This window comes from Triticum dicoccoides, chromosome 7B (genome assembly GCF_002162155.2).
Source record: "Triticum dicoccoides isolate Atlit2015 ecotype Zavitan chromosome 7B, WEW_v2.0, whole genome shotgun sequence".
NCBI classification, from domain to species: Eukaryota; Viridiplantae; Streptophyta; class Magnoliopsida; order Poales; family Poaceae; genus Triticum; species Triticum dicoccoides.
In genome coordinates, this window is record NC_041393.1 from 440098332 (window position 1) to 440110402 (window position 12071).

General features: G+C 40.6%; 1 protein-coding gene and 1 non-coding gene across 2 annotated transcripts; both read left to right on the forward strand.

The window, feature by feature from the left end:
- Positions 1-2053: 2053 nt before the first annotated feature.
- On the forward strand, positions 2054-9347 carry LOC119338358 (serine/threonine-protein kinase STY46-like). Its single transcript, XM_037610670.1, has 14 exons — positions 2054-2689; positions 3061-3191; positions 3429-3498; positions 3618-3728; positions 4073-4123; positions 4240-4376; positions 4839-4946; positions 5021-5097; positions 6553-6728; positions 7269-7364; positions 8126-8206; positions 8309-8359; positions 8472-8612; positions 8694-9347. The coding sequence occupies exons 1-14, from the start codon at positions 2384-2386 to the stop codon at positions 8751-8753; spliced, it is 1596 nt and encodes a 531-aa protein (XP_037466567.1). The 5' UTR covers positions 2054-2383; the 3' UTR covers positions 8754-9347.
- Positions 9348-9595: 248 nt separating this feature from the next.
- On the forward strand, positions 9596-9681 carry TRNAY-GUA. The gene is given in 2 exon segments: positions 9596-9632; positions 9646-9681. It is a non-coding gene; the product is annotated as a tRNA-Tyr (tRNA).
- The last annotated feature ends 2390 nt before the right edge of the window (positions 9682-12071 follow it).

Consider the following 12071-nt stretch of genomic DNA (forward strand, 5'->3'; position numbering starts at 1 on the left):
AAACTTCTGATCTATTCATCAAACATCATGGTAGTAAAAAAACATCAGGAATAACAAAAAATACATTCATGTCTGCAGACCACCTAGCAAACCAATATTAAACGCTTGGATTTGTTCAAGGCCAGAAGGAAAGTCATATAATTTGGTTCCTCAACTATTGCAAAGTATAGGTTCCGGCCCTCAACTCAAACAGTACTGCGAGTGATTAGTCCTTAAGTGTGAAAATCAACTAGAGTCCATGCTTTGCCTATTGAAATAAGTTTTAACAAACAAGAAAAAGGAAGCTTCAACAACGGGGTGGTGGCGGTTTTACACACGTAGTGACATAGTTACCATAAAGATTGGAAAATTAGGTAATACAGAAAAGGTAATTTTAATTTCTTTGCAAACTCAATTACTTCGAAAGTGAAAATATTGGGAATGTAAAAATTGTAAATGAAAAAAAAAGAACTTTACATTTTACATGGTATTTTAAATTTTCAATTCTCAAGTTTTTTTAGAATCCATAGAGGAATGAATTCAAACGTAGAAAAAAAGAAATATATACATTCCAAACAAAAGCTACTGCAAAATATTGGAATCAAAAATAAAATAAACAAAATAATAACTTTTGAAGTTTACACATTCAATGGCATTTCAAAATTTTCTTATATTAAGAGTTGTGCATGGATCAAGTTGTGATTTTTATTACTTTTGGGGATCTTTGCACTGTTGTTGCATATTATTAGTTGATCAAAGGACTTTCTTGGGGAAAAAACACTATTTTGGTATTCATAAAATATTTTGTTTTCCTACAATCTTTAATTTTTACCATTTTACCCTTTTCCCTCAGACAAAAATGTAGGTGGGACTGCCACGGGTGTGAAACCGTCACAACATCATCATCGTCCAGGTTGTTCTCATACTTCATTTTATTATTGAAGTTGAAAAAACCAAACTTATACAGATGTGGTAATAATTGAAGGTAAAAACTATTTATGTCCTCCCTCATAACATATACTAAAATTGTAATGTACTCCCTTCATATCAAAATATAAGACGTTTTTTGGTCTATATCTAGACATAAAAGGTGTTTATATTGTGATACGGAGGGAGTATTGGATAGAGTACAAGCTGCTCTTGTTGGTTACGCACATGTTTTGTAGTGAGAAGCTAATGCCCCTTTGTCTCCTCCGTCGTTTTATTTGGCAGAGATCACTCCTGATGCAGTACTAATTTGGATTTGGAAGAAGAGATGGTTCCAGTCTCTCTCTAGCAGCGTTATAGAATTGGTAAAATGTTCTAGAATGTCAAAATTTCACAATAGACATATAAGTCAGTAAGAAGGTATACAATCCATTTCACATTCCTTGTACTCTAAAACCTATGACTTTCCCATAATAAATAAATACCAATGCCTATGACTTTTTTCTTTTCACAATGAAAAGTTTGAAAACAAATAGTAGTCCTCTTGATAGATGCCACTTTCAGGTAGACGATGTATAAGACAACCAACAAAAATGAGATTGTATTTAACAGCGTGCCTGAAAAAACATTTCACCAGTTACTTTTTTTTCTGGCCATCAGATCAATATCCAACTGTCAAGATCATGCCACGGCATGTTCATCCTCCTTCCCCCGCGGCCTATGCAGGCCTAACCGCCTACCTCCCACGGTCGGCTCGCCGCACCGTCCTCCCCTCTACCTCCCCATTATCGTGTTGGTCGCCGTCCCGACCATCCCTCTAAGCCCCGCACCACCAAGGAACAACTCCGGCGATCCGCTACACCCCCTTACCCCTAAGATAGATAACGAGGCTATGGCTTCCCATAAGATAGACAGTGGGGCTGCCTCTTCTCCGGCGAGATTCCTTCTTCTCCAGCGAGCTCGGATGAACTAGAAAAGGTGGATGGCGAAATGAAAAATTCCGGGTACTTGAAAAATAAAAATAGCAAAACCGAACAAAAAATGTCTAAGAAGCACATTTTTTAAAAGAAAATAGTCTAAGAACCAGATTTATTTTATTAAATAGCGACAAAAGTTCCCCTCGCCGGAATTTGTCAAACCACTCGCCGGAAGGGGGTCTAACTGCCGTCCGGTCGGGCGATGCCTGGTGTCCGGCGACCTCGGGAAGCTCGTCGCCTCTGACAATGGAAATGGGACGATAAGCCGTCCGAGCCGGCAAGGCCACGGGTCACCTTCTTGTTCCCGCGCTCGTAGCAAATCAACCTCTGCCGCCGCCGGAAAACAAATCATAAAAAAAGAGCAGGTTTTTATCTGCTTGCCCTTCTTCTCCATCCTTCCCAGTCCAATCCAATCCAATCGGAGGATTTGCTTCGCCTCGCCGGTCTATAAATACCGCTAACCGGCCGCGGCCGGCTCAAAGAAGGAATTCCCGGTTCCGATGGCCCCTCCGTCGGCGGCGCCCATCGAGGGCACGGGCGAGAGCTCCTCGCCGCCCAGGTCCTCCGCCGCCCACGACGAGCTGCGGCGTAAGATATACGAGCGCCTGGTGCAGGCCGGCAAGCAGGGGGACTCTGATGATGCCTCGTTCCGGGACATGCTCGACGCCCATTTCGACAAGCTGCCACCCAGGTACCTGACGGACCTGAGTGAAAGCAAGGCCGAGGATGTGCTGCTCCACCGGGAGGTCCTCGACGAGTGCGCCCACAACGGCAACCAGCCCGTCTTCCGAGCTCGATTCCTAAAGGTACCCACCCCCACCCCGCTTTTCGCTTTGCAATTCATCCCCAAAACTAGCAAATTCCTCTCGAATCATAGACTACGTATTATCGAAAACCCTGGATGGATAGCTTGTTGAGCGAAAATATTTCTTGCAAACAGCTAGTGTGGTGTATTAGTTACTCTTAGAATTGAGATATGGCTGGATTGGACACACAAAAATTGTAAAAAGGACAATTTGTTACTCCCTCCGGTCCATATTAATTGTCACTGATTTAGTAAATCCCTCCGATCCATATTAATTGTCGCTGATTTATTGCCATACTAAGTCAGCGACGATTAGTATGGATTGGAGGGAATAGCATTTTCACAACTCTGTTGATCTACCTTGATGGGCAGCACATGGCAGTTCAACCGGAATGGGTGGTTACCAGTCCCGACTCTGAAACATATCAGAGGTTATTGGAAGACCTCACATTGGAGAGGATACATGGCACCGACACCACAGGATCTACATCTTCACCGTCAAGGTCATTCACTTCAAATCGTACCACGACTTATCGTTGATATTGTTGCTAGCTTCTTTTTGTATTTCACACCAGTTGTTTTCACTTCTAAGTGCTATTTTTACCTCTGTCAAATTCGAGACCAGTGGCTGCGATTTGTCCATCCTCCAATAAGTCATCCTCTCCAAGTGCTTCCAGCTTACAGTGTGTACTTGTTTGGTTTATGACTTTTAGTTAAAATGGCCTCTCAATTCTCCACAGGGATTCAGAACCTGCCCTTCTTCATGAGATCATCTTCTCTTCCCTCGACAAGCCCAAGCTCCTTAGCCGGGTAAAGAAACATGACCAAGGGGGCAACTTTTTCTATAATTGTCTTGATACACAATTTCATATAGCTTGCTTTTCACATTTTACATGCCAAGTTTCTTATGAGAAATAATTGTTCAACAGCTAACTGCATTGCTATCTGAAGTCGGACTGAATATTCAAGAAGCTCATGTTTACTCCACAACTGATGGCTTTTGTTTGGATGTTTTTGTTGTTGATGGGTGGAAGACACAGGTAAACTTTTAGCATATGTATACAAAGGTTGGACTGTTTATGACTTTCTGCAGATATTATATTTATGTTGTGCATAGTGTTTGACTATTATATCTACAGAATTAATGAAAGAATCTTGCCAGTTTGCAGTGCTGCTGACTACAACTACTACCTGCTTACATTTCTAAGACGCTATGAACTACCCTTTCGGTTCCAAAATAAGTGTCGCGGTTTTAGTTCAAAATAAGTGTTGTGGTTTTAGTTTAAATTGACCTAAAACCACGACACCTATTTTGGAACGGAGGGAGTATTAATCTCTATAATTACATTCTCTTGCATATGTCATCTTGATATTGTACATGCAGGAGACAGAGGCGTTGATTGCGACAATTGAGGATACATTAATGAGAAAAAATGTATGATGTCCTTTTCCATGTAACTTCAGTAAATGCAGTATTATGTGATATCTGCACTTTCAGTTAAGATGCCATCTCTAACATCTCCTTCCAATTGTCCCCATGTAAATATGTAGGGAGCACCACCTAACTCAGCAAATGCTTCATCCTCGGAGAAAATACTTGAGCTACAGCAACAGCTTGTGGATTGTGAAATCGACTGGAGCGTGCTAGCAGTGGGGGAAAAGATCACATCTGGGTCTTCTGCAGACTTGTAAGAGCTGGTTGACACTTGAAAGTATATGTCCGCCTTAGGGTTCATTTACTTGAAGTGCCCATTATGCCAATTTCACTTCTAGCCTGACCAGTGTACTCCTCTAGCCTCTGTAGACCTATCTAGGCATTCTGGCTTCTGCTGACAGGAGACGTTGGCATTTCACTCACATCTACTCCCTCCGTTCCTAAATATAAGTCTTTTCAGAGATTTCAAATGGATTACCACATACGGATGTATATAGACATATTTTAGAGTGTAGATTCACTCATTTTGCTCCGTATGTAGTCACTTGTTGAAATCTCTAGAAAGACAAATATTTAGGAACGGAGGGAGTATATGATTGGCAGATGCCTCCCTTTTCCTCTAAAAACAATACAAGAATATCGTGAACCTAAATTTGCTTTTGGTAAGCAAGGCCACACTAGGGTCCAACAAATCTCATTCCTTTCTATTTCACAGATATAGAGGAACACATAGTGGTTTGGATGTTTGTATAAAGATACTCAGGAGTGCACATCACAACAGCCCTTCAGAAGTTGAGTTCTTGCAGCAGGCGCTCATGCTAAGGCAGGCTTTCTGCGACCATTACTGAATGATCAGTTATGTTTTATTCTGACTGATTCATGATATTTTGCATCCAGGAGAGTTAAGCACGAAAACATCCTTACATTTTATGGCGCATGCACAAAGCATCGAAAGTATTGTGCCATTGTAACAGGTACCATCAATACTGCCAAAAGAATATTATGGATTGTAATTAACTCTGCCATGATTGCTACTCTTTAGTTAGTTGCTGGACATTACTTTGGAATGCTCATACTACCATTGCATGATGCAGTACAAAACCATTGCCATGCACGGATGCACCTGAGATATCAGCTACTGCATTGCTGTGATTGTTTTATGAATCTATGTTTGTTATTTGGATTGTGACTTATGGTTGAATCTGAAGTCAGGTAATGTACATCTTGGTCATGTTTGCGAAGCAACTTCTGATTGAAAATTGTGAAATTTCATCGCTCGAGTTTTTAAGCCGCACAAAACTATAATCATGTGTAGACTTCTTTTTATGCCCACTGTATGCTTAACAGTTTCTAACTTGCTGTTGCTCCTGTTAAGTCTGCTCATAGCTCACAACTTGCTATTGCTCCTGTTAAGTCTGCTCATAGCTCACAACTTGCTAGCTTGATGGGCAGGAAAAATAAGCTCTTTGCTATTGTGTTTGACTGTGTAATTGAATGTGTCTCTCGAGTCCATTTCTGATAGTTTCTCTCCTGTATTCTTTCTTTATACAATTATGTGATACGCGATTATAGGGCTCTCTTTTCATTCAAGCAACCAGATTCCCGTTAGATACCATCACCAGGGATTTAAATTTCGGTCAAATTTTGTTCGAAATTCGCGAAATCAACGATTCTCGTTCAGGGGCGATAAAAGTTCAGTTTTGGCCAAAAATATCGATTATTTTGAATTTTTTCGCTTGGTTAAGACGGCTTCGAGCAGTTATGAATCATGTTATGACTCTGGGTGCAGTGGTTAACTTAAACAACTCTATGCTTCTGGCGATCCTGAGTTCGAACCCCCATAAAGCATAAATTGCCCTGAATTTTTCTTTTCTTTTTCATAACTCGTAGAAAAGGTAGACCAAAATTGTGTAGGTCTTAGAGCACAAACTGGAGATAAGATGGCTGAGTTATATGGAAGCAAACCACCACAATGGAATAAACTTTTTGGTGCCGTTATACTTACAAATATATTATCAGGTGCTGAATTTGAACTTAGCCAAAAAATGATTTTGCTTCCAGAATTTTCGTTAATTTCGTGAAATTTGCGACTATCGGTCAGGAGTGCAAAAACTCCAGAAATGAACTGAAATCTCTGACCTGCACTACCTAGCTAGGCTCCCCCATCCTGCCTAACAGACCCTTCAGGGCTAAATTGCGGTGACCGGAAGCCTAAGCAGTCCCCTAGCCTGCTTTTTAGAATACTGTGCATGATTCTGTCTTAGACTCTTGTTTATTTATTGTGATTGTTGAATGAGTATGCTGCGTAATTTTAACATAGCCCACTCTTTCTAGTAAACTTACTTTTTTTTTCTCTAGAACACACAATGTGATGTCTTTTCACCTAGTATGCTCACCTTTTTCTCTTGTGTTAATTTTGTTCCTTTCAGAATACATGCCTGGAGGCGATTTATATGAATTTGTACACAAGCAAAATGATGTTTTAGAGCTCCTTCTGATTCTAAGGATTGCTATGAGCATCTCAAAAGGAATGGAATGTCTGCACCAGCATAACATAATCCATAGAGATCTGAAGACTGCAAACATTCTCATGGGCGACAATCATGTAGGCATACTTATTCAAACTGCCGAAGCTATTGGTCCTGAGAATCCGAGGGTCCATTTTATTCTGCTTTTCTAACGTGGTATAAAACCTGGAAAATACATAAAAGCATTGAAGTGGTTGATTTTTTAGTCCGATGGGGCTGCTTTGTTACAAGCACATTCTTTAAACACGTAAGGGTTTATAGTTCACATCTGGCAAACTAGCAATCGCAGATAAGGTTTTAAAGCTCAAATAAATTATAATAAGTTGAAAAAAATGGAAATATAATTCCATTCAGGAAACTTTCTTTGCTTAAGAACTCGATATCAATTTATATTTGTATGTTTTAAGACAAATTACTTGCTCTTAAAAATATTTTTTTTAAAATTGTGATTTTTATTATCTTGTATCACAAACTTAACTTTTGTGTCCCTAAGCATATAAGTAGTGGATCTACTTCTGGAAAATGGTGAGAAAATGATGATAAATATTTCCTCAACTGATGTAAGCTCACCTACCTAGTCATTACCTATTAAGTTGTGGATCTACTTCTGGAAATAGGTTGTGAAGATTGCAGACTTTGGTGTGGCTCGAGTTGGTAGTCAGGAGGGACAAATGACGGCTGAAACTGGAACTTACAGATGGATGGCACCTGAGGTAGGGTTATTAATTTTTCCTGTTACTGTTTGAAAGTGTTTTTCTTTAATTTTAAGAAACTTTGAAATGTTTAGTTTTGTTCGGTCTACCTGGTCCTTCCTTGTTATCTTCTGTACCAATACTCCCAACCAATCTTTTGCTTGCTCTTTATCTCTTATGTTTCTCATGGCAAGTTCAAGGGACAAGGATCATCACCGGAATGTAACATGCCTCACTTTGCCTTGCTTTCTAATTTCTCATGGCGATGGGAAACATCATGCTCTGAATCATTGTGTAACCAATTAGTAATTTTTTGCCATAAACATGATTCACAAAGGTACGGTTCAGTGCTGGGGAAACCTATCAGATCCTAGTGGCAAATATGGGTGGGTTACAAATTAATAAGGAGCTATTTCTTCTGCGACTTGTCCATAAAGGAGTGATGAATCGGCCACTGCTAAATGTAAGAGGTACATGGTCCATAAAGATGTCAAACTTCATAAGTTCCTGGCAGGGTCCAGGAAAATGGTTTTATGAGACCACCTTGAGAGGCTTTGGTCAAACAGTGCCATTTAGACATCTTAAATTCCTTCTCCTTGAACTGAGATACATGTTTTGTACCTAATTCGTGGCAACAACTGACGAACATGACATCTCATTTTGTCAAGGAAAAAAGTTTCAACTTTGGAACTGTCTGCATGAGCTGAGATAAAAAAATCATAGGTTACTCCTGAGATTTTATTTTTTCGCAAGAAGCTCATAAGTGTTGTTTATCTTGATAGATTATTAACCATAAGCCTTATGATCACAAAGCGGATGTATTCAGCTTTGCTATTGTTCTATGGGAATTGATTACACTAAAGGTATGTGCTGGTGTCAAATACATCTTGAGCTTACATCCTAGTTGTTTAAACTTCTGTACTATGTTGGTTATAGGTAACAATGAACTCTTAATCATGCTGTAGGTCCCTTATGATAACATGACACCCTTGCAAGCTGCATTGGGAGTGAGGCAGGTACATCAGTGATGTTGGCTATCCCTGGATGAACTCAACACTCATATTAGTTCAGATCCCATCATTACAGACTCTTATCGTTTCTTCTTACGCTGTGCTGGCCTTGCGATAGGGATTGCGTTTGGAGATCCCGGCAGATGTGCACCCGGGATTGTCGAAACTGATCGAGCAGTGCTGGGATGAAGATCCTGGTATAAGACCTGTTTTTGCGGAGATCATTGTACAACTTGAGGACATCTTACAGGAAATTCAGGTAGAGGTAGAAACTCAAGTTGCTTTCAAACCAAGTTCTCTGCAAACAACCAGTCTTCACTTGAGTATTTTCTTTGTACAGGTGCCCAAGGGGGGCCATCGACGTTCTAGAGCAAAAATGCAAAAGAAATCACCGCGATAGAAGAAAGAAAAGAAAAGAAAAGAAAAGAAAGAACAGAAAAACCGATGTATGCATCAAAAGTGATGCAAAGGCCGGAGTCAACCACCTCTTCAGAAAAAAGGGAAAAAATACAAAAAAAAAATCGACTCAAGGAGCGTCACTTCGAGTTTAAATTGCTGAAAATGTGATGAACACCCACAACCATGCCAAAGGATTTCACCTCCCCTTTACGGCATGTTCGGTTTAGCAGGGATCTGCAAGGATCAAAGGGCATTGACAGAAAACTGGGCTAAATCCCTGCTGATAACCTGCCAGACCAAGCAGGCCCTTAAGAGGTTTTCATCCTTGCACCATACCGGTATCAGAAAGCTGAAGCTAGAAAGATTACCTTGTAGCTTGTGCAGTCTCCCCAATTCCAACAGGACGCCGACATGCCGTTGCGTGTGGGATAGGTTTAGAATGCCCTCTCGTTTCTCTTTGTATGTGTGTGTAGCAGCGTTTGTAACAGTTTCTTGCAGCTTGTAGTTCCTTCTTTCCATTTGAAGAGATGTATATGTATAGACTAAATGCTGAGGTGAAGACAGCATCAATTGCAACATTTTTGGGATGGAAGTATTTGTGTGATCTCTCGTGCGGTTATAAGAGAACAGTATGAACAACAGCCTTCTATCCACTCATTTGACAAAATCTGGCAAGAGTGTATAATAATCCACTCATTTGACAAAATCTGGCAAGAGTGTATAATAATCCACTCATTTGACAAAATCTGGCAAGAGTGTATAATAGGTCCAATTGCTGGGACTTTGTCATCAGGTTTCTGAGCTCAAGTATCTAAATACGATTCTGTGTAGAAATATCACAAGCCGACCTTAGCTCAGTTGGTAGAGCGGAGGACTGTAGTCGTTGCAGATAAATCCTTAGGTCACTGGTTCGAATCCGGTAGGTCGGATATATTTTTTGTTTTCGAGAATTTTTTTTCTATTTTTATTAGAAAAGAAGGTTTTCCCTTTTTGGGCAGCGCTACGCGTCCGCCGGCTGAGCCATAGATCTAGTGCCAGCGAGCGGTTGAGCGTCTCCCTTCAATATTACAACAAAGGTCATGTTGCAGAAACATTTGCAACAGAGATCATGTTGCAGAACTTTTTTGCGACACAAATTATGTTGCAGAAACATTTTCAATATACTCCCTCCGTTCTTAAATATTTGTCTTTCTAGGCATTTTAAATGGACACAACATACGGATGTATGTAGACATATTTTAGAGTGTAGATTCGTTCATTTTGCTCCGTATGTAGTCGTTTGGTGAAATCTCTAGAAAGACAAATATTTAGGAACGGAGAGAGTAGATCATGTTGTAGAATCTTTTTTGCAATCAAGATCATGTCACATTTTTTTTTTGCAACGTAGACGGTGTTGCAGAAACAACGCCGCCAACATAATTTTTTTGCAACATAGACGGTGTTGCAGAAACAACGCCGCCATCGTTTGCAGGACCTAACATCTCGCACAGGTTACTAAAAGGCCGATGTGCGCAGCCGTCGACCACTCTTGCCGAAGAAATCGAGAGTGCAGTGGCCGCTTATCCGTAGCGCTGTCGGTAGCAAAAAGTAACGGGCAGGGTGGCGAGGCTACAGAGTTGCAGCGCCATGGCTGGGAGCTTGAGAGAGAGGCTGTGAAGAATTGTGGATGGATAACAAAGTGATGGGTGTTGACTCACGAATGGATAGAGATGCGGTGGTTGAAGCTAGATATTTGTAGAAAAGGGTGGGACAAGGAGAGCACAGGACCGTTTGATCCAAATACAATCCGACGGCAGTGCACCGGGCCGACGTATCGGTTGGATCAGCCGGTTGAACAGAAGTTTTTCTCTTTTTCTTTAGGGGTGAACAAAATTTCACGATATGCTTCGTCCAGCAGCGAACAGGGACGCGTTGCTCTGATGGTCACTCTGTGCACTTTCATACCGAAAATAAACCGAACCGAACCGAATTTATTGTTTTTATGGTTTCTGATTTCGATATGGTATGAACTTTTGATACCGTTTTGAATTTCAGTTTTTATGGTATATACCAAAAAACCGAATGGTTAACCGAATAAACCGAAATAAAAATATATTTATATTTCTTCAGGCAAACAATGATACAAGTAGTCATTTTTTTTGTATAGGAGTAAAATTTCCCGCAAAGAACATCCCTTTTTTCCTGTAATGTAGTATTTTTTCTCTTACAAAAATGCTAATCACGTCCATAACCTTTCAAGGCATGAATTGAGGCATGCATATATACTTATATAAAGTTATATACCGTTTTTATTAAAAGAGTATGTGTTTTGAATTATAAATTTGTAAAATATAGTATGTCATTTTCAAATTCGCGTCAACTTTGGTTATTATGGTATATACCGAAACCATACCGAAATAATTTGATATATACCGAAACCGAATCGTATTTTAATTTCATACCGTATAAATCGAAGTATTAATATCGTACAAACCGGAAAACCGTATAAACCGAACTATGCAAACCGAATAAACCGAACGCACAGAGTGATCTGATGGGGTCTGGTGGCCGCGCAGCGGAGGCTGGATACTGGGACGGACGGACGGCTGGCGGCAGTGCTCTCGTCGTTCGTTCGCAAAAAAAAAAAAAAAAAGTGCTCTCGTCGTTGCAGTTGTAGTAGGTCTTCGTGTCACAACCAGACCTCGTCAATGATGGCAGGCATGCTTCTGGCACGCTCCTAGTATACGTGATATGTCTTATAGCGTGGTGATGTCCGCCATAGGGATGTGAGCGTGACCATTGTTCAGGTGTGATGATATAGAGTGCGGCAGTACATGGTGACTCAAGTTTAATGGTCCTTTCGAGAACGGGGTAGAGCGGAGCGAAAACTCTATATTCATCTATATGTGATAGTCCATTTGAAATTTCTAAAAAAACAAATACTCCCTCCGTTCCAAATTACTCATCATGGTTTTAGTTCAGTCCCTCCCTTCCTAAATACTCCCTTCGTTCCAAATTACTCGTCGTGTTTGTTTCCACATGATCCCCTTACAATCTTTAGTTTGCTCGAACTTCCTCGTCGAAGTGAAAGCCTAACGATCTGGCCTCAGATGGGTGGATGGCAACATTGGTGCTGGTGCGCCATTTATTTTAGTGTACATTCTCTTCTTGGAGACGACTTTGTTGAAGCATTGGCCTCTTCGGCCAGGAAATTAATATCCAGCAAAATCTAAACAGGCACTGCTTCTAAGGTTTTCCCAAAATCTATGCGCTGAGTTCACAGGCAAGATCTAACAACCAATATAAGCGCCCCTACGCCCATGACCAAATGCTACTTTGG

What these genes read in the sequence shown, in the direction of transcription:
- LOC119338358 (XM_037610670.1), top strand. Translation starts at nt 2,384, where the DNA reads ATGGCCCCTCCGTCGGCGGCGCCCATCGAGGGCACGGGCGAGAGCTCC. An exon ending in CAGCAGGCGCTCATGCTAAG is followed by an intron (nt 4,947 to 5,020) that starts GCAGGCTTTCTG and finishes TTTTGCATCCAG; the next exon opens with GAGAGTTAAGCACGAAAACA. An exon ending in TTCTCATGGGCGACAATCAT is followed by an intron (nt 6,729 to 7,268) that starts GTAGGCATACTT and finishes TTCTGGAAATAG; the next exon opens with GTTGTGAAGATTGCAGACTT.